The following is a 25,960-nucleotide window of genomic DNA, read 5'->3' on the forward strand; positions in this document are numbered from 1 at the left end:
CCCGGGGTGACCCCGACCCCGACTCGCGGCCGGCCCCGCCCCCGCGGCGCGCGCCGCTGACGAGAGGGGGCGGGTCTGCGCCGAGCCCCGCCCCCGGCGGTGACGGAAAAGGCGTGGCCCGGCCCGGCCCCGCCCCCGGCGCGGCGCGAGGCCACGTGTGCGCGCGGGCGGCCTTTGCCGACGTGTCCCTGGCGCCGCGCGCCCCGGAAGTCCCGCCCCCTCCCGCGCGCCGGGCCGGGCGGGGCCGCCAGGGCCGTGACGTCAGCCACGGCGCATCGCCATTGGCCGAGGCGCCGGGGGGCGGGGCGGCGCGCGCGGCGGGAGCGGCCGCCCGTTGGCCGCCGGCCGCGCGGGGGGCGGGGCCTCGATGAGGTCACGCCCCCCAGGCACAGGCCCCGCCCCGCGGTCCCTTCCGCGCTCGCCCCGGGCCCCGCCGCGCTCGCCCCGCCGCCCGTGCCCGCCCCGGCCCGACCCGGCCCCTCCGCCCGCCCCGGCCCCGCCATGGCCTCCGCGGCCAACCCCGGCCAGGGCGGCTCCGCGCCGCCGCCCGTCGTCCAGCGCGGCATCGTCAAGATGGTAAGGGCTGTGCCCGCCGCTCCCCGCACCGACCCCGCAGCTCGCCCGTGACCAGGGACCCCCATCTTCCGCAGACTCCTCTGGAGCCCGGGACCCCTCTCTGCTCCCCGCCTCCCTTCCCGGTAGCCGGGACCGTCTCCGCTCCCCGCCCGGTGCCCGGGTCCCCCACCCCCGGTGCAGCCGCTCCGGTGGCCCCTTTCCGCGGCCGTTGCTCGCCCGTTACGCCCCGCAGCCCGGGCACCCCGCGCTGCACCCCGGGACCCCCCTGCAGGCCGAGTCTCGCACGCCGTCCCGGGACCGGGCGCTGCACGGTGCCGCCGCCCCGGTGCCGTCCGGGCTGCTGGGAAGGGGCAGGAAGAGCTTTGGGTCCCGGGGGGCCGGACCCGGTGGTCCCGCTCTGCTGCCGGCCCGGAAGCCCCGAGGGGTCGGGCAGCAGCGGCCGCGCGGGGCCAGCGGCGGCGGGGCCGTCCCGGGGGTGCCCCACGTGCTCCGCTCGCTGCCCTGCCCCGGCTGTCCCCGCGGGGCCGAGCGGCGGGACGGGGACCCCGAGCCCCGTGTTGGGTCCCCACGGGACAGAGCGCTGGGATGGGGTCCCCCGGGCCCTCCGGCGTCCCCGGGAAGAGTCCCCCAGGCCCCCGTGTCGGGTCCCCACGTGCGCCGGCAGCGGGGCCCGGGAGAGCGAAGGTCGGGTTGAGTCCCGGGCGCCGTGTCCCCATCCCGTGTCCCCATCCCGTGTCCCTTCCTGGTGCCTGTCCCGCCCCAGCCCATTCCCTGCCGTGTCCCCAAAGCCCCCAGATTCCTGTGCCCGAGTCCAGGTGGTTCTGGGGGTCTCGGCTGACCCCTTCCCCCACTGCCGCCTTCGGAGCGAGACCTTTTTCTGGGGTGTCACTGCACCCCGGGGCTGTGGCAGTGGTGGGGACAGGGCTGAGGACACTGCGGGGCCGGGGATGGAGACTGGAAGTCTGGGAACGCATGACAGGGATCTAGGGATGGATCCTAGAGGTTTGGAGGTGGACTCTGGGGGTCGAGATGGGCACTGGGGATGTGAGGCTGGACAGTAGAGGTCTGGGAACGGATGCTGGGGGGCTGGGGATGGACCCCAGAGGTTTGGGGACAGACACGGGGGCTTGGGAGGAGCACCGGGAATCTGGGGATGGATGCTGGAGGTTTGGGAATGGACACTGGAGGTCTGTGGTCAGACACCGGGGGTCTGGGGACACCGGAGGTCTGGCCTGGCACCATCCTCGTGCTGTGTCTCACCCTGCCCTGTCTCCTGCCCAAGCAGCAGATTTTGGGATGCTCAGGAAAACCCTCACCTGGCTGCTTGTGCCTGCCCGATGCCATCCAAGGGGATGTGGATCCACAGCAGGATTTTGGGAAGGATTTTGGAGCCTGCTGGCTGGGAGGCAGCTGTGCCTGGGGGTGCCCTGTGCCCTGTACCCCGGGATGTGCTCCGTGGTCCCCTTCCCTTTCCAGCCAGCCCAAAACCCCCCGGGGAGAGGCGGTCCCTGGCTCTCTGTGGAGCTGCTGGAGCAGCCGGATCGGTGCCAGCCACGTGCTCCGCTGCGGTTCCCGTCACAGCTCTGAGGTTTTGGGGGTTTTTTGCACCTTCCTGTTGCACAGTTCCCCCGGAATCACAGCGAGACCATGGGGTTTGGGAGCATGAGTTTGGGATGAAGAGCAGGAATTTTCCTCCCGCTCCTGCCAGGATTTTTAACCCTTTGTGCCCCTCATGGGCAGCTCTGGATTCTGCATGTGCCAGCTGGATTTCGGTGCTGTCCCCTCCAGTGCTCCGGAGCCACCTCGGCAGCACGAGTTGGGTCTGTCCACCCCGAGTGCCTGTGCCGTGCCCTGTCCCTTTTCCAGGCTGGATTAAGCCTGGTTTAAGCCCACATTTGTCTGCTGGAGCCCTCAGTGGGACAGATGGCACCTGGGGTGACTTTTGCTAGCAGGGTGGGACGGTGACACCTGGGTGCTGGGACAGTGTCCTGATCCCATTCCTGCCACTGCCCGATCCCTGGAGCCATTCCCCAGCTGAGGATCCCGACAGCCACGTGTGTGCCTGACAAACGGGATGTGTGGCCACTCCATGGGCGGGGACAGGGTCACAGGGGTCTGGAGCCAGGCATGGAGTCTCCCCCCAAAGCACTGGAACACGGAGCAGCTCCGCCAAGGATCCCACCCCAGGATCCAGGGCTCGTGGTGGGGATGGAACAGAGCAGCTCCGGCATCCCCTGGCCTCCTCATGCCCTATAAATTAAAGATTAAGGTTAATTACAGCCATGAAACCTCTAAGTCCTTAAGCACAGAGAGCACTGAGCCTTTGCCGGGATCGCTCTGGGTGTAGCTCGGGCCACAATTCCTGGTGGCTTCTGCAGCATTCCCGGCTCTGCCGTGGCTCTGGGTGGTGGGGGGCAGCAGAAGGCGTGCAGGGGGCACCCGGGCCCTCGGGGGGGCTCAGTGGGGCTCGTTGCAGAGGGATTCGGTGTCCCGGGCACGGGGCCAGGCTGGCTCTGGTGGTGGAGCAGAGCCAGAGAGGTTTGGGATCCCTGCGAGCATCCGTGGGGATTTGGGGTGGCAGGGAGCCAGGGCTGAAAGCCGACCCCGAGGCTGGATACAGCGATCCCGTGTGCCCAGAGCCAGCAGCGGTGCGAGCGGGAACGGGGAGATCCCAGGAACACGGGGAGAGCCCCTGGAACAGGGAGAGCCCAGGGAACAAGGAGATCCTGGGAACAGGGAGAGCTCTGTCTGCTGGCCCAGAGCCTGGCCCTGCCGCGGGAGCTGGGACCTTGCCTGACTTGGAATGTGGGGCTGGAGGTGTGGGGGAACCCTGGGAGAGAGGACGGAGGTGGGACTGCCCAGCTCGGAGCTCTCAGCAGCCATGGGGGGGATGGCCCGGCTGGGCTCATCTGGGAAGCACCAGGAGGAAAATCCCGATTTTCCAAATCCTCCTTGGTGTTCTGTGGGCACAGAGGTGACCCCAAGTCCAGGTGTGCTGAGCTCTGGGGGAGGGGACAGAAGGGAGCTCAGAGCCCCTCCAGTGCCAGCCCTGCCATGGCAGGGACACCTCCCACTGTGCCAGGCTGCTCCAGCCCCAATGTCCAGCCTGGCCTTGGCCACTGCCAGGGATCCAGGGGCAGCCCCAGCTGCTCTGGGCACCCTGGGCCAGGGCCTGCCCACCCTCCCAGCCAGCAATTCCCAATTGCCAATCTCCCATCCAGCCCTGCCCTCTGGCACTGGGAAGCCATTCCCTGGCTCCTGGCCCTCCATGCCTTGGCCCCAGTCCCTCTGCAGCTCTCCTGGAGCCCCTTTAGGCCCTGCAAGGGGCTCGCAGCTCTCCCTGGAGCTTCTCCTCTCCAGGGGAGCACCCCCAGCTCTCCCAGCCTGGCTCCAGAGCAGAGGGGCTCCATGCCTGGAGCAGCTCCGGGGCCTCTCTGGACTCTCTCCAGCAGCTCCAGGTCCTGCTGCTGTGTCCCCAGGGCTGGGGCAGCTCTGCAGGTGGGGTCTCACCTTGGCACAGGGACAGAATTCCCTGTTTCCCTGCTGGGGATGAGCGCAGGACATGGATTTTGGCCCCATCCTGGGGGGGTGGGACAGCTCCTGGCTCTCCGGGCTGTCACACGCGGTGCTGCCGAGTCCCCGGGCAGGGCAGGGCGCATCCCTTGGCAATTCTGTGTGTCCGTGCAGCGTCGCCTTCCCGTGCCCACCCCGTCCCTTCCCTGCTGCCACCGCCGTGTCTGGGGGACCCCGGTGACCCTTCCTTGTCCCCGCAGGTGCTGTCGGGCTGTGCCATCATCGTGCGGGGACAGCCCCGTGGGGGGCCCCCCCCCGAGCGCCAGATCAACCTCAGCAACATCCGAGCCGGGAACCTGGCCCGGCGTGCAGCCCCCGGCCAGCCGGACGCCAAGGACACCCCGGACGAGGTGGGTGCTGCCCCTGCCCCCGGGCACCCCTGGGGGGCACAGGCAGGTCCATCCCGGGGGGCACGGGGGGAGCAGCCCGGGAAGGATCCGCTGGGTCCAGCCCCCAGTGAGGATTTGGGGGGGATTTTCTCCTTCCTTGCCCCTCTACGCTTGGGATGGGACCGGCATCCTGGGGGCTCAGGGGGATGGTTTGGGGCACACGGGGGGTGGTTTGGGGCACACGGGGGGTGGTTTGGGGCACACGGGGGATGGTTTGGGGCACACAGGGCGGTCCCAGAGCCGCTCCGTGCCGGCGGGGCCCGGCCCCCCTCCTCCTGCGGGCCGGGGGCGGTGGGAGCAGCGCTGGCAGATAATTGCTCTCCCTGGGGAGTTTTGTCTTCCCAAACAGCCTCTAAATGTCACTCTTTGCCAAAGTGACGCCTGTCAGCCCCGCTAATTGTTTATGAGCGCGTCATGTTCCCACCTCCGGCCGCGCTCCCGCCCACCTGCCGCGCTGGAGCGGGAAGGAGCTCCGGGAACGCGCTCCGGAGCCTCCTGCACCCACTGCGGGGCTGGGACAGCTCTGTGCTCCCGGCCGGGCTCATCCCGCTCCGCTCCTGTCCCGGGAGCTCCTGGGAAGGAGCCCTGGGAGCTCTCAGTGCATCCATGGGAGTTGGGGCTGCTCCGCGAGTTTTCCTGGGCTCAGCTCGGTTTTGGGGAGCTGGAAAACCTCCCGGGATCCCTCTGTGGGGCAGTTTCTCCCGAGGAGTAACGGAGTGGGTTCCTAGTGGAGTGCTCCTGGAGGAGAACGGGATCTCCAGGGAATTCTGGGCTTCCCCCTCTGCCCTGGACCCTCCAGCTCACGGCGCTTCCCTCCCCGCAGCCCTGGGGCTTCCCGGCCCGGGAGTTTCTGCGGAAGAAGCTGATCGGGAAGGAGGTTTGCTTCACCGTGGAGTACAAGACCCCACAGGGCCGCGAGTACGGCATGGTGTACCTGGGGAAAGGTGGGTCCGGGGGGGAGCACGAGGGGAGGTTTGGGGTGGGTTGGGATGTGCTGTCAGCAGGAGGATGCATTCCCACTTTTCCATGGATTCCCAGCTTTGGGAGGGGGGTGGTGCCCGGTGCTGATCCCGGCTGAGCTTGTGGACACGAGGAGCAGTGCTGGGTGGATTCTCATTGCTTCCCCTTTTCCATGCTTTTTGTTGTAACAAATCTCTGGCTTGTCTGTGGCTGAGATCCCAGTAGGAAGCAGCTTCCCAGGAGGAATCCACCCTAAGCATTCCGGGTGGGTTTCGGGGCTCTCCCTCCCTGTGTCCCCTCAGCCGTGGCCATGGCCAGTGCTGGCTCTGTCCCTGCCCAGAATTCCCGTGCCCTCGGGATTCAAGGGATGGGATCTCGGCTGGGGAAGCTCCCGGGTCCCAGCTCGTCCTCCAGAGCCTCCCCGCTCCTGGGGCAGGTGGGTGCTCCGAGTGTGGCCGGGACAGCCCCCCGTGGGATATTTGGAATACCAGCAGGATGTGGCCAGGCTTGGACACAGCTCCCTGGCACTGCAGTCCCGTGGGAAAAGGGAAGCAGCAAGCACAGGAAAGGGGCTGGGAAGGAGCTCGGGGGCTGCTGGATTTTGGAGGAAGTCCCTGGGGAGCCCCAGTAGGGACTGGGGGGGTCGGGTGCCCTCAGCCCCACATCCCTGTGTACTTGGCTGTTTTCCCTGTGGGAATGGGCTGGAGAGGGGGAGCAGGTGCTCCAGGTGCGCTTCCTGTGGCACTTGGAGCCTTTCCTGGCATTCCCGTGCCACTCAGAGCCTTTCCATGGCGGGAGCCGGGATCGGCTCACCCAGCTGGGAGTTGCTGCCATCCCGGGCTCATCCCGAGGCCAGCAGGATGGAGCAGGGAGCTCTGCCTGGAGGCCCAGGGAGGTGGCCCAGGGTGGGGGCAGAGGCTCCCTCTGGCTCCGGGACCCGAGGATCCGTGGCAGGGATGGGGGGCCCGGGATCGCTGCTGGCTCCCGGATCCCAGAGGATCAGCAGCGCGTCCGTGGCTCCCCGGGAAGGCTGGAGCTCCCTCCGTGGGGGTTTCTGGGCTCAGCTGGGTGTGGCCGAGGTGGGCAGTGCCTGCTTGGAGCCCCTCGCTGCTCCCAGGCCGTCCCAGAGCTGAAGTCCCATTGCTCCATCCTGGCACATTCCAGGCGGCTCCTCCCGTGTCCCCCTGCAGGAACACGAGAGCCCCACGGGGCCGGGGCTGCGGAAAGGGCAGTGGGACCCTCGGTGCTGCAAATCCCTGGGTGTCAGAGTTACCTCCGTGCTCCAGGAGCGTTTGGACAGCACCCTCCGGCACAGGGTGGGATTTTGGGATGTCCTGGTCAGGCCCAGGAGCTGGATCGATGATCCCTGTGGGGCCCTTCCCACTCAGGGTACTCCATGACGCATTCCTGAGCTCCCAGTTTGCTGGGAGGGATCGGAATCAGAATTGTTTTGTTTGGGAAAGACCTCCAAGATCCACAATCACTGAATCCAATGTTTGATTTGAACCTTGGATTTTGGGAAGCTGCTGCTCTGCTCTCCCCCTGAGCCCCTGTCCAGCCCAGGCAATCCCGGTGTCGGGAATAAAGCTGGGAAGGGTTTGGATGTTGGCTCCTGCTGGGGCCTCTCCCGGTGCCGTCCCCATCCCTGCTCCAGCCCAGCCGGGAACAGCGCGGGCGGGGGAAATGAGGCAGAAAATGTTCCCTGATGAAGTTTGTCAGGGTTTAAACACCATTAGTGTGGGAATGCTGTGACAGATTCCTGCCAGCCCTGCGGCAGCTCTGGGATGGGGGGGATGGACAGTGGGGAGCTCTGCCGAGGGATGGGCACAGGCTGGATCCATGGGATGAGGCCAGAGAAGTGAGGGACAACCAGGCCAAGTGCCAGGTCCTGCCCTTGGGTCACTCCAAGCCCCTTCAGCGCTCCAGGCTGGGGCAGAGGGGCTGGAAAGCTGGGAAGGGCCCTGGGGGTGCTGTGCCAGCGGCTGGACAGGAGCCCAGGGGTGCCCAGGGGGCAGGAGGAGGCCGATGGCCCCTGGGCTGTGGCAGCCCCAGCGTGGGCAGAGCCCCAGGGCAGGGACTGTCCCCTGTGCTGGCCCTGCTGAGGGACCCCCTGGGATCCTGGGGCAGCTCCGGGCCCCTCTGGGCAGGGAGCTGGGAAGGGTCTGGAGCCCCAGGAGCGGCTGAGGGAGCTGGAAAGGGTCTGGAGCCCCAGGAGTGGCTGAGGGAGCTGGAAAGGGGCTCAGGCTGGAGCAAAGGAGGCTCCGGGGGGACCTTGTGGCTCTGCACAAGTCCCTGACAGGAGGGGGCAGCCGGGGGGGTCGGGCTCTGCTGGCAGGGAACAGGGACAGGAGGAGAGGGAACGGCCTCAGGCTGGGCCAGGGGAGGGGCAGGGTGGGCACCAGCAGGAATTTCCCCATGGAAAGGGTGCTCAGGCCTTGGCAGGGGCTGCCCAGGGAGCCCGGGCTGGGGGCAGAGGTGTCCCCAGGAGAGCTCTGTGCTGGCGCTCGGGGTTGTTCCAGCCCTGCTCACTGGGATCACTGGGAATGCTGGGATCCCCATGTCCCTGAGGCTCCTCTCACCCTCCCGCTCCTCTCCTCTCCCCACAGACACCAGTGGTGAGAACATCGCCGAGTCCCTGGTGGCCGAAGGATTGGCTTCCCGGCGGGAAGGGATCCGAGCCAACAAGTACGTGCAGGGCTCCCATCCCCATCCCCGGCTGGTGCTCCGGGCATGGAGCCATTGGATCCCTCGGCTCTGGGGGGCCAGGCCCTGCTCCGTGGCTCCCGAGGTGCCCTCGTCCCACAGGCCTCCCCAGGGTGTCCCGGGGGCTTTGGGGTTGGGATGTGGAGGGGCTGGGTGGGGGCTGCCTCCTCTCCCATGGACGGAGCTGTGTCCCTGGGCGGCGGAGCAGGGACTCTCTGGGAGTCTCTGAAGTCACACCTGGCTGGGGTGGAATCGCCTCAGTTCCCGCTGGAGAGGAGGTGCTGGGACATTCCTGGTGCTGGATCCAGCTGGGTGATCCCTGTGCCAGCAGAGCCGAGGCTTTTCCTGGGCTCTGTCACATCCTGGGGTGTGGGAGAAGCCCGGCCTGGGCTGTGGGGTGCTGCATCCATGGGGACAGGGATCCCATTCCAGAGGTGCAGGACAGTTCCAGGCCAGGGTCAGCCTCATTCGTAGGATCCTGGAATGGCTGGGTGGGAAGGGAGCTCAGAGCCCCTCCAGTGCCAGCCCTGCCATGGCAGGGACACCTCCCACTGTGCCAGGCTGCTCCAGCCCCAATGTCCAGCCTGGCCTTGGCCACTGCCAGGGATCCAGGGGCAGCCCCAGCTGCTCTGGGCACCCTGTTTGATATCCCAGGATTTCTTGTGGTGGGGCTGGTGCCAGGGCCGGGAGGGGATCGTGGTCGCCTTGGTGGCCCTTCAGTGGCCGCCTGTGTGTGCAGCGCTGTGATGATCTGTGGATTCCCAGGGAATGTGCCTTCCCTGCTCTCCCAAACCTGCTCGGCCCTGCTGGGAGCCGGGAACGCCGCTGCCTTTCCATGGTGGTGCCAAAAGCAGCCTCTGGAAGGGTTCCCTGGGCTCAGCCTCCCCAGTCTGTGGGAGGAGCTGCTTCCAGCTGTATTCCCCCTGGGATGTGTGCTGGGGATGGGAGTGACCACAGCACTACAGCATCCCCAAAAGTGCCCGGGACAGGGAGATTCCCAGGCATCCATTCCCGCCCTGTCCCTCAGCCCGGAGCAGAGCCGGCTGGCTGAGCTGGAGGAGCAGGCCCGGAGCGCCAAGAAGGGGATGTGGAGCGAGGGCTCGGGATCGCACACCGTGCGGGACCTCAAGTACAGCCTGGAGAACCCCCGGCACTTCGTGGACTCCCTGCACCAGAAGCCTGTCAATGGTAAGGTGTCCCCGTGTCCCTGTGTCCCCGTGTCCCCATGTCCCGTTCCCGGCCCAGTGGGACGAGCTCCGGTGTCGCTCCTCAGCCATCATCGAGCACGTGCGGGACGGCAGCGTGGTGAGGGCCCTGCTCCTGCCTGACTTCTACCTGGTCACCGTCATGCTCTCGGGGATCAAGGTGAGCCCATTCCCTCGGCCAGATTCCCTCTGCTGAATTCCCGCGGCTGAATTCCCTCCTTGTCCGAGCTCCTCGGCACTGGCCGCTCTCTGGGTCCCAGAGCAGGGAGGGATGGAGGGACATTGGTGTCACCTGCTGGCCCTGCACGACCAGGCCGGGGGGAGCCCGAGGTGTCACCCTGGGGTGGGGACAGCTGTGGGTTGGGTGGGGCTGTTGGACACCCTGGTCAGGGTTGTGGTGGGAGTTCACGGAATCCCTGAGGCTGGAAAAGCCCTCCCAGCCCATCCAGTCCCAGCTGTGCCCCATCCCCACCTTGGCCCCAGCCCAGAGCCCTGAGTGCCACCTCCAGGAATTCCTTGGACACCTGCAGGGATGGGCACTCCAAACGCCCCTGGGCAGCCCCTGCCAAGGCCTGAGCACCCTTTCCATGGGGAAATTCCTGCTGATGTCCAAGTTCAAGGAACCACAGACTTGTTTAGGTGGGAAGGGACCTCAGGGCCCCTCCAGTGCCAGCCCTGCCATGGCAGGGACACCTCCCACTGTGCCAGGCTGCTCCAGCCCCAATGTCCAGCCTGGCCTTGGCCACTGCCAGGGATCCAGGGGCAGCCCCAGCTGCTCTGGGCACCTTGGGCCAGGGCCTGCCCACCCTCCCAGCCAGCAATTCCCAATTCCCAATCTCCCATCCAGCCCTGCCCTCTGGCACTGGGAAGCCATTCCCTGGCTCCTGGCCCTCCATGCCTTGGCCCCAGTCCCTCTGCAGCTCTCCTGGAGCCCCTTTAGGCCCTGCAAGGGGCTCGCAGCTCTCCCTGGAGCTTCTCCTCTCCAGGGGAGCACCCCCAGCTCTCCCAGCCTGGCTCCAGAGCAGAGGGGCTCCAGCCCTGCAGCAGCTCCGGGGCCTCTCTGGACTCTTCTCCAGCAGCTCCAGGTCCCTTTCCAGGGATCCCCAGAGCAGGAGTTGGTCCTTGTATCCCAGGCAGTGTTTCCCAGGGCAGTCACAGGGCTCTGTCCTTACATAAATTCCCTGATTTCAGCCCCCAAAGCACCCCCAGAGCTGGGGAATGGGGGCTGCCTCCTCCCCAGGGGGGTTCCCACCCTCTTTCCACAGTTTCTGGGCCCATTCCGTGCCCTGACTGTCCCTGTGTCCTGCAGTGTCCCACGTTCAAGCGCGAGGCCGATGCTCCCGAGGTCCCGGAGCCGTTCGCGGCTGAAGCCAAGTTTTTCACGGAGTCACGGCTGCTCCAGAGGGACGTGCAGATTGTCCTGGAGAGCTGCCACAACCAGAACATCCTGGGCACCATCCTGCACCCGGCAAGTGGTGCCGGGAGCACGGGCAGGGTCTGGGGGGGCTGGGGGTGCTCGAGGGGGTTGCAGGGTGCTGCCAGTGGGGGAAATGGGAGTTGTGGTGGGTCTGGGAGATCCTGGTTCAGTGAGGAGGGCAGAGCCCGGGGGCGTCCCTGGGATCTGTGGGCTCTTTCCCGGTGGATTTGGGAGATCCTGGTCCTTGTGGGGAGGGCAGAGCCCGGGGGTGTCACTGGGGGGTCTCCGGTAGCACTGGGAGCTCAGGGGACATGGAAGGGGCTGTGCAGGGTCCCCCCCAGCAGGGACAGGGACGGGGGTCCTGGGGGGTCCTGCTGATCCCAGGCCCTCTCTCGTCTTCCAGAACGGGAACATCACGGAGCTGCTGCTCAGGGAGGGCTTTGCCCGCTGCGTGGATTGGTCCATCGCTGTCTACACCCGTGGCGCCGACAAACTGCGCGCGGCCGAGAGGTGGGGCAGGCGTGGGGACGGGGATCCTGCTGATCCCAGCTGACCCCACCCAATCCCACTGCCCCCACTGTTCCCAGCTGCATCCCTGGAGTGCCCAGAGCAACTCCAGCCCCTTCCCAGCCCCGTGTGGCTCATCCTGGGTGGGATTGATGGGATCTCCCTGGGGCTTTGCTGGGAATGTCACCCCCAGCCCGTCCAGGTGTCCCGGCCCCGGTGTCCCACTGTCCCCACCCCCCAGGTTTGCCAAGGAGCGCAAGCTGAGGATCTGGAGGGATTATGTGGCCCCCACGGCAAACCTGGATCAGAAGGACAAACAGTTCGTGGCCAAGGTGAGCAGGGCTGGGAATGGGACATTTGAGAACTGGGGGCAGAGGACAGCGTGCCCAGCTCCCGATCCGGCCTCTCCATGGGTTTGGACAAACCCCAGAGGTTTCCCACAGCTGGATCCCAGTGCAAAACCACCCAGCTGCACTCCAGGATCGCCGGCAGGGCTGGAGTGGGAAGAGGTGCCAGGGGAAGGGAAGGAGCCCCAAGAGAGGGGCTGTGGTCTGTGGGAATGGGCCGGGGTGTCCTGGCACCGTGCTCCGGTCCTCTGGGGTCACAGGGGTGGCCTCGCATCTCCACTGATTCCCGATGCTCCCAGAGGAATGGCTGCACCATGGATTGATTCCCGATGTTCCCGGGGGAATGGCTGCCCCATGGGTTGATTCCTGATGCTTCCAGGGGTTTGGTTGTCCCATGGATTGATTCCCGATGCTCCCAGAGGGTTGTTTGCCCCATGGGTTGATTCCCGATGTTCCCGGGGGAATGGCTGCCCCATGGGTTGATTCCCGATGTTCCCAGGGGTTTGGTTGCCCCATGGATTGATCCCCACTGCTCCCAGGGCTCGGAGAATCCTCTGAGCGCGCTCCCAGTGGGTGCTGGTGTTGGGCCGTGGGGCTCTGGGCAGCCGCGCCGTTCCCTGCCCGTGTTCCTGCCCATGGATGCCCCGGGAATCCCTGCCCCGGCGCGGGTGGGATGCGGGAGCTGCGGGATCCGGGCAGGATCCGTGGGATCGGCCCCACTAGATGGAGCTGCCGCCTCGCCCAGCGCCGCAGCTCCGGAGCCGCTGGAATTTCCCTGGGAATGGGCAGCAGCCGCATTTCTTGGAAAGTCGGCCTGGTCCCTGCGCAGGGCCGGATCCTGCCCTGAGCGTCCTTCCAGCTGCTCCCGTCCTGCCGGGATTGTGTCCGGGACCCCCGCCTCTCCCGGCTTCTCCTGGGGGGATGCGCGAATGGGGTCGAGCCTTGGCAGATCCTGGGGAAAAGCGGGAATGGGATCGAGCCCGGCAGATCCTGGGGGGCTCCCGGATGCCGGGGTTGAACGGAGCAGCGATGGAAAAGCTCTGGAGCTGCCGGGCAGGGAGAGCCAGGAGTTCCTGCAGCTGCTCCAGCCTCATCCATGTGGAGCTGATCCCTGTGGTGCCGTCAGCTCGTGTCCGGGGGGACGAGGTTGGGAATGGCTCCTGTGCTTGCTCTGGTGGCTCGGATGTGGCTGGGACAGGAGCAGAGGTCCCCAAAACCTCCCCAAAACGGGAGGGGTTTGCTGGGCGTTCCCTGTGGGAGCAGTGCAGGGACACTGAGCTCAGAGGGGCTCTGGGAAGCCAGAATCGAGAGCCCATCCCTCGGGATAAGGACGTGGTCGTCCCCTCCCCGTGGTGGTGACAAATGCCACCTGGGCAGGTGTCCCGTGGGCACGGCAGGGCCGTGTGCCGGCGCTGGAACGCTGGGAAGCACCGCTGGCAGTGGCTGCTGCCGGAGCGGTGCCAGGAGCAGTGCCAGGAGCGGTGCCAGGGCCGTCAGTCACGCTCCGCTCAGCTGCTGGAGGGGGCGGCTGGATGCTCCCGGCGCTTCCAAGATGCCGTGATTTTGTGGGATAGCAGCAGGCGGGGCCCACCCCAGTCTCTTGGAAGGGGTGTCCGGGGTGGCTTTGGGATCTGCAGCATCCCCAGCCCATGGGGGAAACATCCCCCGGGAGCAGTGGGGATCCAGCATTCCCCTGGGAACGGTGGGGATTGAGCCCCGGTGCCGTGGGGTGGGACGCTCTCGGGTTGGGGGGGCAGAGTTTGGGGGATGCCCCCAATTCCGGGCAGAGCCCCCGGCTCTGCGGGCCCCCCCGGGCTGGGAGGGCTCCCGGTTCCGCTCCGGCCTGGTCCGGATTCCCTGCGAGCCCCCCAAAGGCAGCAAACACAACGTCCTGCTTTTTGGGGAGGAGACGTGGGATTTCTCCGCCCTGTGGGTCGCTCCCGCTCTTTGCACGGGGCTCTGGAATTCTTTGGCAGCCGCAGCCCCCCCGGGTTTCGGTGTCACTTTGGGAGCTTTTTTTTTTCCCCCCCTTGCCCGGAATTGTGAATGACAAGGAAAATCAGGACAGATGCCCACACGGCTGCAGTGCCAGCGCTGCTCCCGCAGCTGGGCACGTGTCCGGCCTCCTCCCCGGGGCTCCGTCCGTGTCCGTGTCCGTGTCCGTGTCCGTGTCCGTGTCCGTGTCCGTGCAGCGGCCGCAGCCGCGGGGCCGGGCACGCAGCGGGTGCGCAGGGACGGCCCCGGCGCCGCAGCCGCCTCCGTGCTCGGCACGACGGGGCTCGTTCGCAGCGGCAGAGCTGACGCAGGAGCTGCTGGAGGGGGCTGCGAGGGGCGGGGGAGGAGGAGCAGGAGGAGGAGGAGGAGGAGGAGGAAGATCCCAACCTGCCTTTGCACCGCTGATCAACCGCGGCAAATGGGCTCGGGCTGCCGGCGCTGGGAGCGCGGGGCTGGGCTGGGGGAGCAGGGCAGGCTCGGCCTCGGTTGTGGGTTTGGTGCCTGCGAGTGGCGAGGAGGGAAGCGGAGGAACGGCAGTGTCGAAGGGGCTGGAGGCTCTCTGCCGAAATCCCTGCGTCAGCCGGTCTCGGAGCAGCGGGATTTGGGACACGCTGCGGAGCCGTGCCTGCGTTCGGCTTGGAGCCATCCTCTGCCGGCACGGGGGGGCTGCGGCAGCCCGTTCCCGGCTCCGGGCTCGGGGGGCTCCTGTAGCAGCCCCGGGCCGTGTCCCGGCTCCGCTTCCTGTCCTGCCACGCTCTGGTGGATGGGGCTGAACCAGGCCTGGCTGCTTTGATCTTGATTTTTATTCCCTTTGCTGGGAGCTCTGGCCGTGGCCAAATCACCCTGGAGCTGGTGGGATGTGCCAGAGCCAGGCCCGGGAGCTGCTCCTGAGCTGAGCCGTGTGCCAGACCCTGCCAAAACCCCTCTAAAGGAAATTTTTGGGATGGGGGGGGAAACACTCGACCCTCTCCTGGTGCTGGGCTGTGGCTCCCCAAGTGCCACTGTCCTTGTTGGGGTGCAGGAGGTCACCCTCAGCTTTGGGGATGCTCCCTGTGCCTCCCAGAACAGGGATGCTGTCCTGGGAGCACAGCGGTCAGGAGCCTTGGGAGCTGGGACATGTCCCCCTGGTCCCCAGGCACGGGGGTCCTTGTGCCCCCCAGCTCCCAGGGAAACCCGCCCTAAAGGTGGGATCCTGGCACCCCGAGGTCACGTCCCAGCATTCCAAGGTCACATCCCGGCACCCCGAGGTGGCCGGGTCGCAGCCAAGTGGCTGCTCTGTGTCTGTCCGTGGCCATTCCCAGGGATTGGGATCAGCATTTGGAATCAGCTGCGCCTGTGGGGCACATCCAGGGTTTGTGGGGTGGGGTCCTGCTGCCAGACCCCCCCGGAAGGGTGGAATTCCCGATGGAATTCCCGGTCCTCAGAGGAAGAGCTGCTCCCCTCTTCCTCCTCTGCTTCCTTCTCCTCCTCCTCGGGCAGGAGCAGCCAGGCTGGTCCTGGCTCCGGCTCTGGCTCTGTGCCTGTCCTGCCCTGGGCATTCCAAACTGGGAGGTTTTGTGTCCTGTACTGGTCCCAGTTCTCCTGCCCTGTGTGCCCCCAGTGCTGGGCGCAAGCGAAGCCTGGGGTGTAAAATTGGGGACCTTGTTGGGATCAGCTCTTGCAGTGAGGAAAAAAATCTTCCCTGATAAATGTGGACAGGGCTGTGAGCTCCGTGCCCTGGGAGTGGCGATGGGATGGGGGTGACCAGCCTGGCCGGGGCTGCAGGGCCATTCCTGGCCTGCCCTCCCCACTCCCAGCCCAGGGACTCGGGAAGCAGCAGCTGGAGCGTGCTGGCTCTGCAAGAAACAGCTGCAGAGGTTTAAAGGAATAATCCCTCCAATCTCTTTATCAAAGGCCTCTTGCAGGCGAGAGAAGCCACAGTAAATATTGGATAAGGGGAGTGGATGCAGCGGCCTGGGAACGGGCCGGGAGACAATGCCCCGGCGGTGCCACCGTGTCACCCCCGACCCTCCTGCAGGAGGAGGGGACGCGTGCCCGGCGGGGGTGAGCACCCGGGGGTCCCCCTCGTGTCACCCTGCTCTGTCCTGCCTGGGACTGGCATCCCTCGGGAGCCCTGGCTCCAGGTGCCGTGTCCTGCTGTGTCCCGTGTCCTCCAGCATTCCTTGTCCTGCCGTACCCCGTATCCTCAGCATCCCATATCCTGCAGGGACCCTTTGCAACTGGGTCAGGGCCCTGCAGAGACCCTGGGGGTCCCTCTTGGCTCCTGCTGCCACCCTGCTCTGTCCTGCCTGGCACTGGCAGCCCCTGGGTGCCCTGGCTCCAGGTGCTGTGTCCTCCTACATCCATGTCCTGCTGCATCCATGTCCCAGCTGGCTCAGGGCCCTGCAGAGCTGCTGCCACCCAGCTGTGTCCTGCCTGGGAGCCACAATGTCCCTGCTCCCGGGGCCGTGTCCTGCTGCATCTCGTATCCTATATCCATGTCCTGCTGCATCCCGTGTCCTGCTTCTTCCCATGTCCTGCTGCATCCTCTATCCTATGTCCGTGTCCTGCTACATCCATAGCCTGCTTCTTCCCATGCATGTCCTGCTACATCCCATATTCTGCTACATCCCACATGCTACATCCCATATCCTGCTTCATCCCGTGTCCTGCTGCATCCCATGTCCTATATCCATGTCCTGCTGCATCCCGTGTCCTGCTGCATCCCATATCCTATATCCATGTCCTGCTGCATCCCATGTCCTGCTGCATCCCATGTCCTGCTGCATCCCATATCCTATATCCATGTCCTGCTGCATTCCGTGTCCTGCTGCATCCCATATCCTATATCCATGTCCTGCTGCATCCCGTGTCCTGCATCCCCCTCGCAGCCGGCTCATCCCGGCGCAGGGTCCCGTGAGTTCGTCCTGCCGGGAAGGGACGCTGGGGGCCGGAGGGGCCCGGCCAGTCCCCGCTGCTGCTCCCGCACGGATCCGGGCCGGGCCGCAGCGCCGGGAGCTGCTGGAATGCCGGGAGCTGCCGGAGCGCCGGGAGCTGCTGGCCGGCTGCTGCCTCCTGCCAGGGAACAAATGAGATGTGACCGCGGCTCCCGCGGCTCCCCGGGAAGCGTGTGCTGGATGTGTAATGGAGCGCGGGATCTGCCCCCGGAGCTGACCCGCAGCGGCCCTGGCTGCAGCAGCTCCGCTTCGCATCCCGCTTTTCCCAAGTCTTGGGCGGGAGGAAGTAGAGAGGCCGCTCCCTCCTCGCCCCGGGATGCCCTGGAGCGGGAGATTGGATTACTCCACTTGGCAGGCGCACAGCGTTGGGCTGCTCCCACCGAGGGAAAATCCGGGGGCTGGGAGCCGGGAGGGGCCGGGGCCGCGCGCGGGGACGTTCCCGGGGGCTTTGCTGAGCACTGGCGATCCTCGGTGTCCGCTCGCATCTCAGTTCCCGAAATCCTGCTCTCCCTCCGGCCGAGCGCGCGGGGCGGGGCGGATGCGTTTGCCGGGCAGAAAGGGCTGGAGTAGGGCAGCTCCCGTCTCCTTCCGAGGCTCTGTGGGATCGGGAGCATCGTGGATAAGCAGCAGCGGGAGCCGGGGGGATTGGGGGGAGTGGGCAGGGAAAAGGTCCCTGTCTTGCCAGTGGGAATATCCAGGGGCTGGAGAACTGGGAATGTTAAACCCGTGTGTCCTGGGATCCTCCTGGCCCCTCCACCTGGAGCCAGGCTGGGAATGCTGGGAGTGTCCAGTCTGGAGAGGAGAAGCTCCAGGGAGAGCTCGGAGCCCCTTGCAGGGCCTAAAGGGGCTCCAGGAGAGCTGCAGAGGGACTGGGGCCAAGGCATGGAGGGACAGGAGCCAGGGAATGGCTTCCCAGTGCCAGAGGGCAGGGCTGGATGGGAGATTGGGAACTGGGAATTGCTGGCTGGGAGGGTGGGCAGGCCCTGGCCCAGGGTGCCCAGAGCAGCTGGGGCTGCCCCTGGATCCCTGGCAGTGGCCAAGGCCAGGCTGGACATTGGGGCTGGAGCAGCCTGGCACAGTGGGAGGTGTCCCTGCCATGGCAGGGCTGGCACTGGAGGGGCTCTGAGCTCCCTTCCCACCCAACCATTCCAGCATTCCATGACTTTATGATCCTCATTAGTTTGCTCCCACCACAGGCTGTCCTTGCTCCCTCCTCCACGAGCATCATCCTGTGTCACGTATCCAGCTGGCACTCCTGTCCCCTCTGGAATTGCCTCTGGAATGAGACCTGGGGGGCTGAGCCCTGGCACAGGACACACGCAGCTGGCAGTGCCCTGGAGTGCCACATGTCACTGTCCCGGGAGCCACATTCCCCTGGTGACCCCCTGGACACCTGGCATGGGGCTGGAGCCACTCACTGTGCCGGGGGTGGAAGTCGGGGTGGCAGAGCTGGTGGCACCTGGCCCTGGGTGTGCCCAGCTGTTCCCAGCTGTGCCCAGGTGCCCGCTGTCCCCACCTCAGCTCTGTCTCTGTCCCCAGGTGATGCAGGTGCTCAACGCCGACGCCATCGTGGTGAAGCTCAACTCCGGGGACCACAAAACCATTCACCTGTCCAGCATCCGGCCCCCGCGGCTCGAGGGGGACATCGCCCAGGTGAGGGGACAGGGCACAGGGAGGGGACAGGGCACAAGTGAGGGGACAGGGCACAAGGAGGATAGAGGGCACAGGGAGGGACCGGGCAGGGGGCCGGATCAGCTCTGTGCGGAGACCCCTCCCCATGGGGCTCCTGCTCTCTCTGGGATGGCCAAGCCCCCTGTTCCCTTCCTGTGGGAGCCCCATCCCACGGGATGCAGGAGGCCTGGGAAGGGCTGGAACGTGCACTGGTGGCTGCAGGGAGACGGATCTGTCCCTCTTTTCCTGCCTCAGTTTCCCGTGTGTTCCGTGGGTGCTCCCAGCCAGTGGGATGTGGGGTGTTCCTTAGGGATGTGGGGTGTTCCTTAGGGATGTGGGGTGTTCCTTAGGGATGTGGGGTGTTCCTTAGGGATGTGCCGTCCCTGTGGCCTCGCCCCTCGTGCCCCCATCCCTGGGGCAGGCACAGGGGGCTGCAGAGCTGCTGGAGATGATTCCAAGGCTGTGAATCCGTGGGTTTTCCTTCCCCTCGGCCGTGGGGCTGGGAGCGCTCCGCGTATCCCAGAGGAGCAGCTGCTGTGTCCTCCGGCTCCAGGGGACACCGGGACCGACTCGTGACCGGCAGTGTCAGGGTCCGATGGGTTCTTGGCGGGCGCTGGAATGTTTGGGAAGGTCTGGAAAAGGCCGCATTGTTCCCGCACAGTTTGGTCCCTGCTCTGTGTGTTTGAGGCTCTCTCAGGCCGGCGCCGCTGGAGCCGGATCCGAGCGCGCGGCAGGGACATGAAAGCGCCAGGATGAGCTGGGATTGGGCACGAGGAGCGCCCTTGACCCCGCTCAGAGCTCCGGAGCTGTGCTGGAAACCGGGATGTGGCTCCAATCCGTGGGGCACATGCTGAGCGCCCCTGACCCTGCTCAGAGCTCCTGTTCCGTGCCAGAAACCGGGATGGGGGATCAGCCCCTGTGTCACACACAGAGCGTCCTTGACTCTGCTCGCAGCTCTGGAGCTGTTCCAGAAAGCAGGATGAGGAATTGATCCTTGTGTCAGAGTCTCCATCCCGCTCAGAGCTCCAGAGCTGCTCCGGGAGCTGGGATGTGGCTCTGATCCCAGCGTCCCTTTCCGGGATGGTCCTGTGGGTGCAGGAGCTGGGCACTTCCCGCTGTGTCCCGGTGATCCCAGTCCACGCAGGGGCTCCTCAGGCAGGGATTTATCTCCGTGCTGCTGCTTTCCCTCCGTTACTCCATTCCCTTCATGGCTGATGGGCTCGGAGCTGTGGGATTGCGGGGCTCCTGAGACCCTCGGAGCGCCTGTTCCTTGTTCCTTGTTCCCTCCCCCTCCTCCTCCTCCTCCTCCTCTGGCGCCCCTGGAGATGCCGGGAAGGCTCCTGGGAAGGCTCCTGGGAAGGCTCCTGCCCGTGCACACAAAGGGGGTCGAGCCAGGATTGCTCTAAACCCCCTTTCCCAGGCTGCTTTCTGTCCCAGAGCACCACGGGCCGGTGGGCAACAGCTCCCGAGGTGACCCCGCGTTGCTGTGGGAACGGGAATTTGGAAATTCCTGCCTCCCTGGATGCCGCCTTGTTTTGGCCACACGGAATCGTGGATAACTTCCCAGATCGGCCTCTTCCCGCTGTTCCCTGGCGTCGGCTCCGCGGGGCCGGGAGCTGCCACGAGCCGGGGCCGCGGGGGCACGGGGGAGCAGCGGGAGCAGCGGGATTTCCTCGTGGAGCGGCCGCAGTCTCCAAGGAGACTGCAGAAAGGCAGCGGCCCCCCCGCCGCGCCGGATGGATCCGCTGGAAAAATCCTCCGCGGGCTCGGCGCTGCGGCCCCGGAACGCGGGCGGTGGGCGGCTGCTCCCGAATTCCAGGGGACCCCAAAATGCGGGCTCTGTCCCCCTGAGCCCGGGGGGTCCCTCTGGATCCTCGGCACTCCAAGATTTCACCCCAGTGTCCCAATGTCACATCCCAGTTTCCCAGTGTCACATCCCAGTGTCCCAAGGTCACATCCCGGCACCCTGAGGTGGCCGGGTCGCAGCCAAGTGGCTGCTCTGTGTCTGTCCGTGGCCATTCCCAGGGATTGGGATCAGCATTTGGAATCAGCTGCGCCTGTGGGGCACATCCAGGGTTTGTGGGGTGGGGTCCTGCTGCCAGACCCCCCCGGAAGGGTGGAATTCCCGATGGAATTCCCGGTCCTCAGAGGAAGAGCTGCTCCCCTCTTCCTCCTCTGCTTCCTTCTCCTCCTCCTCGGGCAGGAGCAGCCAGGCTGGTCCTGGCTCCGGCTCTGGCTCTGTGCCTGTCCTGCCCTGGGCATCCTGAACTGGGAGGTTTTGTGTCCTGTACTGGTCCCAGTTCTGCCTCTCCGGGGTCTCCCTGAGTCCCCCCGACCTGGGATGCTCCTGTTAAATCCCAGTTATTTCTCCCTGGGTTTCATCCTTCCGCGGCTCCATCGTGTTTCCGTCCCTGGTGCTGGCGTTAATTACCTGGCAGCACAATTAGTGACAGGTCTGCTCCTCCCCTTCCACACCCGCGGTTAAAAGCATGGAAAAAACATCCAAAAATTCCACCAGGGACCAAAGCCACCCTGGCTGCAGCTCGGGGTGGGGACCCCCATCCCGGCTGCCATTCCAGAGGTGGATCTGGAGCTCAGGGAATGTTTGTGGGTCAGATATCAGCACGGATGTCTCTCCATGGACACGTCCCTGGAATGTATCAGGATTTATGGAAAATACCCGGGAATATCTGTGACATGTGAGCATTTATTTAAAATCCACCAGTGGGGGGGTCGGGCTCTGCTCGCAGGGAACAGGGACAGGAGAGAGGGAACGGCCTCAGGCTGGGCCAGGGGAGGGGCAGGGTGGGTATTTGGGAATTTCTCCATGGAAAGGGTGCTCAGGCCTTGGCAGGGGCTGCCCAGGGAGCTTTGGAGTGCCCATGCCTGCAGGTGTCTGAGGAATTCCTGGAGGTGGCACTGAGGGCTCTGGGCTGGGGCCAAGGTGGGGATGGGGCAGAGCTGGAACTCGGTGACCTTGGAGGGCTTTCCTGGGATTCTGTGATCCATGGAAATTCTAGGAGCACTTACGTACTGCACACCTTTATAAAAATATAAAATATAAAGTATAAAATATAAAACACAGTTCAGGGTCGATTCCAGGCTCTCCTGGAAGGTTTTTCCCCCCAGTGCCCCTCCATGGGCTCTTCCTGCCCTCCCATCCCCGCCAGAGCAGGAGCACTGGGATATCGCAGCTCCGTCGGGAATTCCATCCCAACCTGCCGAGCGCTAATTGTTCTCACGGCTCTGGATGGAGGAGATGGGAAGTGACAGACGGAAAAGGGAGTGCGATGGAATCCTGCAGCCTTTCATCTCCTGGCGTCGGATGAATCCTGGGAGCCGATGGCCGGGAACGTCCCCAGCGCTCAGCTCTGTCCAGGAACATCACGGATCGGGATGGAGAGGGACCTCCTGCTGCTCCAGGGGCTGCACCGGTGCTGTGGGGTGCGGGAATAGCTGGAAAACCTCACTGGGATGGCTGGAATCTTCATCAGGATGGCTGGGAACTCACTGGGATGGATGGAAAACCTCACTGGGATTGCTGGAATCTTACTGGAATGGCTGGGAACTCACTGGGATGGCTGGGAACTCACTGGAATGGCTGGAATCTTCATCGGGATGGCTGGGAACTCACTGGGATGGCTGGAAAACCTCACTGGGATGGCTGGAATCTTCATCAGGATGGCTGGGAACTCACTGGAATGGCTGGAAAACCTCACTGGGATGGCTGGAATCTTCATCAGGATGGCTGGGAACTCACTGGAATGGCTGGAAAACCTCACCAGAATGGCTGGAATCTTCATCAGGATGGCTGGGAATTCACTGGGATGGCTGGAAAACCTCACTGGGATGGCTGGAATCTTCATCAGGATGGCTGGGAATTCACTGGGATGGATGGAAAACCTCACTGGGATGGCTGGAATCTTCATCAGGATGGCTGGGGACTCACTGGGATGGATGGAAAACCTCACTGGGATGGCTGGAATCTTCATCAGGATGGCTGGGAACTCACTGGAATGGCTGGAAAACCTCACCAGAATGGCTGGAATCTTCATCAGGATGGCTGGGAACTCACTGGGATGGATGGAAAACCTTGCTGGGATTGCTGGAATCTTATTGGAATGGCTGGGAATTCACTGGGATGGATGGAAAACCTCACTGGAATGGCTGGAATCTTCATCAGGATGGCTGGGAACTCGCTGGGATGGATGGAAAACCTTGCTGGGATTGCTGGAATCTTACTGGAATGGCTGGGAACTCACTGGGATGGCTGGAAAACCTCACTGGAATGGCTGGAATCTTCATCAGGATGGGTGGGATGTCTGGAAAACCTCACTGGGATGGCTGGGAACTCACTGGGATGGCTGGAATCTCCTACTGGGATGGCTGGGAACTCTCCCTGGGATGTGACCCCCATCAGGGGCTGGGAACGTGGGATGCTCCAATCCATGGGATGCTCCAGGTGCCTGTGGATGCCAGGAAGCCATTCCGTGGCTGCAGCCCCCCAGCCCTGTGGTGGGATTTGGGATCCACCCTCCCCGGAGCGGTTTGCTGCCCTTGGATCCATCCAGAGGCGGAACTGAGCCGTGTCCGGCAGTTCCGTGGGATGGGAGGAAGAGCCGATTCCCAGGAAGAGCGAGAGGGGCTCGGAGCTGTTGGATCCAGCTGTGGGGATTCTGCCTCGGAGCTTCCCTGGGTGTCAGTGCCGCCACTGTTCCCAGAGTTTGGGATATTCCCATTCCCTTTCCCAGTCACCAGCTCGTTCCCTCAGGCAGCCGCATCCCAGGCCCCGTCAGCCACTCCGGCTGAATTTTCTGGATTGCTGCAATTGCAGCACGAAGCTGCTCCGATCCCCAATTTATCTAAATTGATCTCTTAATTGGGAATTCTCCAGAGGAGGGGGAGTTGAGCACATGGATCCTGATTCAACGGGAAAAGCAGGGAACGCGCAGCCTCTGGGGGTGGGCTGGGAGCTGGAGCTGGGGCAGTGCCCCCGGCCCGGGCAGGGACGCGGGGGCTGCCGGCGGCTCCGGGGCTTTTTTGGGAGCGCTCGGAGCGGGGATATCCCGGCTCCTTTCCCAGTGGAGCAGCCGAGACCAGCCTGGCACTGGGATTTCTCCCGGGATTGTCGGGATGGCCCTGGGACGCTTCCAGCCGCGTTTTCCACGGATACAAAGCTGAAGCTCCCTGGTTTTCCACGTTTCCCCTGGGTGGCGGCTCATTCCTGTCCCTCTGCCCCACACCAGCGCTGGGGAGGGATCCCGGACCCCTCTGGGCGGGGTTTGGGATGGGGAATCCTGGTGCTGTGCCTACTTCAGCCTCAGGAGCGACGGGAGCCTCCCGGAGCTGCCACAGAGCTGGGCAGGGAAAAGCTGGAGCACAGGGAAGCTGGAAATGGCTTCAGAGAGGGGAGAACAGATGGATTCGGGCTCGGGTATTTTTTTCCCAGCTCTCAGGAGCTGCACGCGGGTTCCTTGGCTTTCTGCTGCGATTCCACAGGCAGGGAGCTGCTGGATCATCCAGCCCCCGCTCCCGCCAGCCTCCGGAGAGCGAGACCCTCACAGCCAGGGATCAGCATCCCGGCTGGAATGTGGGACATTCCAGGGTGCTCTCGGGGGTGGTGCCAGGCGGGATTCCGTGGCTGTGTCCGACTCTCCAGACGCTCCCTGTCCTGCAGATCCCGACGACTCCAGGGCAGCCGTGGCTCTGAGGCTCCGGCTGCTCCCAGAGGTGCCAGGGTTTGGATCCCGGCAGGATTTCTGTGTGCCGGGAATGTCGTGGCCGCTCCGTGTCCCCCGTTCCCTCGGGAGGGGTGCCGGCCGTGGCCGCTCCCGCTGCTCATCCCGCCACATTCCAGCAGGTTCCAGGGAGAGCCGTGTCTCACCCAAACCCATCACAGCCGGTGTTTCCTCTGCTCCTTTCCCTGTCCCTCGCTGGTTCCCGGGATATTTCCGTGGGATTGGGAGAGCTCTGTGCCAACGACCTGCCTGGAGCTCTGCCAGCCCCATCCGGCACCGCCGGAGGTAGGAAGGGCAGGGAGTGACCTTGGGGCCAAGGGCAGCCCGGCCCCTGCAGCTCCGGTTTTGAGGCCGTTCCAGTTGGATTTGTAACCCTGTGGGAAGAACTGGGAAAGGAGCTGGGAAAGATCCCATCCCACCCATTTTTAGCAATCCCAGCTGCTCCATCCCTGGAAATGAGCTGCTGCTCCCAGCTCTGAGCCACCCTGGATACCCATGGAGAGCCCGGGGTGCTGTGGGCGCCCGGCCCCGCTCAGTGGGTGCCGCTCGACAGATGGTCTGCAGGTGTCCGCTGGGAGCTCTTCCAGGGAGCAGCCAGCTGGATTTTGGGAAGAGGGTGACTGCACGGCTTGGCAGAGCCTTGCTGGGAGCTGGGAACGCTCCTCGGGCCCTGCAGAGGCTGCGCTGGCACCCTCGGGAGCGCGGGCGCTGCCACAGCCCTGCCAGGAGAGGGCTGGGAGGAGGGGCTGGCAGAGGGAGCGTTTTCCAGGCGGGAATTGCTCGCTGGCTCTGCCAAATCCCCGGGGCTGTGGTGCCGAGAGCAGCTGGGGCTGCCCCTGGATCCCTGGCAGCGTCCAAGGCCGGACGGGGCTGGGAGCAGCCTGGGACAGTGGGAGGTGTTCCTGCCATGGCAGGGCTGGCACTGGAGGGGCTCTGAGGTCCCTTCCCACCCCCAGCATTCCCTGATCCTTCTGGGAACGAGCCTGGAGGAACCGGGGGATCCCCAGCTCGGCCGAGCCCCGCCCCGTGTCCCCCCTTGTCCTGGTCCCTGTGGGTCCCTGTGGGTCCAGGGAGTCATTCCCGGGATCCGGGGGTTGAATCCGAGGCCGCGCCGCCGGCGGAGCCGTGCCCGTGGGGATGCCGGGCGGGACGCGTGCGGAGCAGGTCACGGCTCCGATTTGTCGTGCAGGGCTCGTGCTGCACAAATTGCTCCGCACTCAGCGAGCATGAAAGATTAACGAGGAACAAAGCCATGAACTCATCCAGGCCCGCTCCCGCTAAATTGCAGCTACAGGGATCGTGGCAGCTCATCCACGGGTTGTGTAACAGAACCGATTCGCCGGCGCGGAGCCGGCCGAGCTCCGAGTGCTCCGCACGCGACTTTAATGGATTCTAAATATTGGCATAGCCGAGGAGAGGAGGAGCGGGGGCACCGGAGTTCCCGGATCAATATTTAATGGGAGCTGCAGTCGCTTCCAGGGAGAAGACGAGTGCAGTCAGCATGTTCTGGGAACCTGGAATGTGCCCTCCGGGCAGCAAGCGCTGCGCCGGGAAAAGTGATTCGCTTGCATCTGCGGCTGCTGAGCCTCCTGCCGCTCCCAAAGTCATTCCTGCCTGGAAAAGCAGCCCTTCGGTGTTCGATCCGCGGCTCCGGATTGCGGCACTGCGGCTCCCGGCAGCGCAGGGTGTTCAATTCCGGCTGGGGGAGGCCGGGGGGAGCCGGGGAATGGCTCCGCTTTGTCTCCGGAGCGTTTTCCCTCCCCGGCCGCGAGCAAATGGCCAAACACGCGGCGCAGCTGGAGCCGGCTCCCGGGGGAGCTGCCAGCGCCAGGTACAAGGCCTGCTCCGGGTTGGATTAATCTGTGAGCTGGCACAGTTGGGATCCTGTATGGATTACAGCTGCTGGCATCCCAGGAAATCGCTCACGGCTCAGGGAGCAGCAG

The 25,960-nt window shown here is 65.1% G+C and overlaps 1 protein-coding gene across 1 annotated transcript in view; it reads left to right on the forward strand.

The window, feature by feature from the left end:
• The first annotated feature begins 472 nt into the window (after positions 1-472).
• The window catches only part of SND1 (staphylococcal nuclease and tudor domain containing 1), a 72,186-nt gene continuing 46,698 nt past the window's right edge, over positions 473-25,960 (forward strand). The window contains exons 1-10 of the mRNA XM_048300756.1: positions 473-576; positions 4,350-4,499; positions 5,362-5,482; positions 8,105-8,183; positions 9,229-9,389; positions 9,475-9,566; positions 10,716-10,874; positions 11,227-11,333; positions 11,572-11,662; positions 18,148-18,261. Coding sequence (XP_048156713.1) covers positions 502-576; positions 4,350-4,499; positions 5,362-5,482; positions 8,105-8,183; positions 9,229-9,389; positions 9,475-9,566; positions 10,716-10,874; positions 11,227-11,333; positions 11,572-11,662; positions 18,148-18,261 — 1,149 coding nt within the window. The 5' untranslated portion in view covers positions 473-501. The remainder of the gene's footprint in view (positions 577-4,349; positions 4,500-5,361; positions 5,483-8,104; positions 8,184-9,228; positions 9,390-9,474; positions 9,567-10,715; positions 10,875-11,226; positions 11,334-11,571; positions 11,663-18,147; positions 18,262-25,960) is intronic.

The sequence above is a fragment of the Corvus hawaiiensis genome, chromosome 4 (assembly GCF_020740725.1).
Source record: "Corvus hawaiiensis isolate bCorHaw1 chromosome 4, bCorHaw1.pri.cur, whole genome shotgun sequence".
NCBI classification, from domain to species: Eukaryota; Metazoa; Chordata; class Aves; order Passeriformes; family Corvidae; genus Corvus; species Corvus hawaiiensis.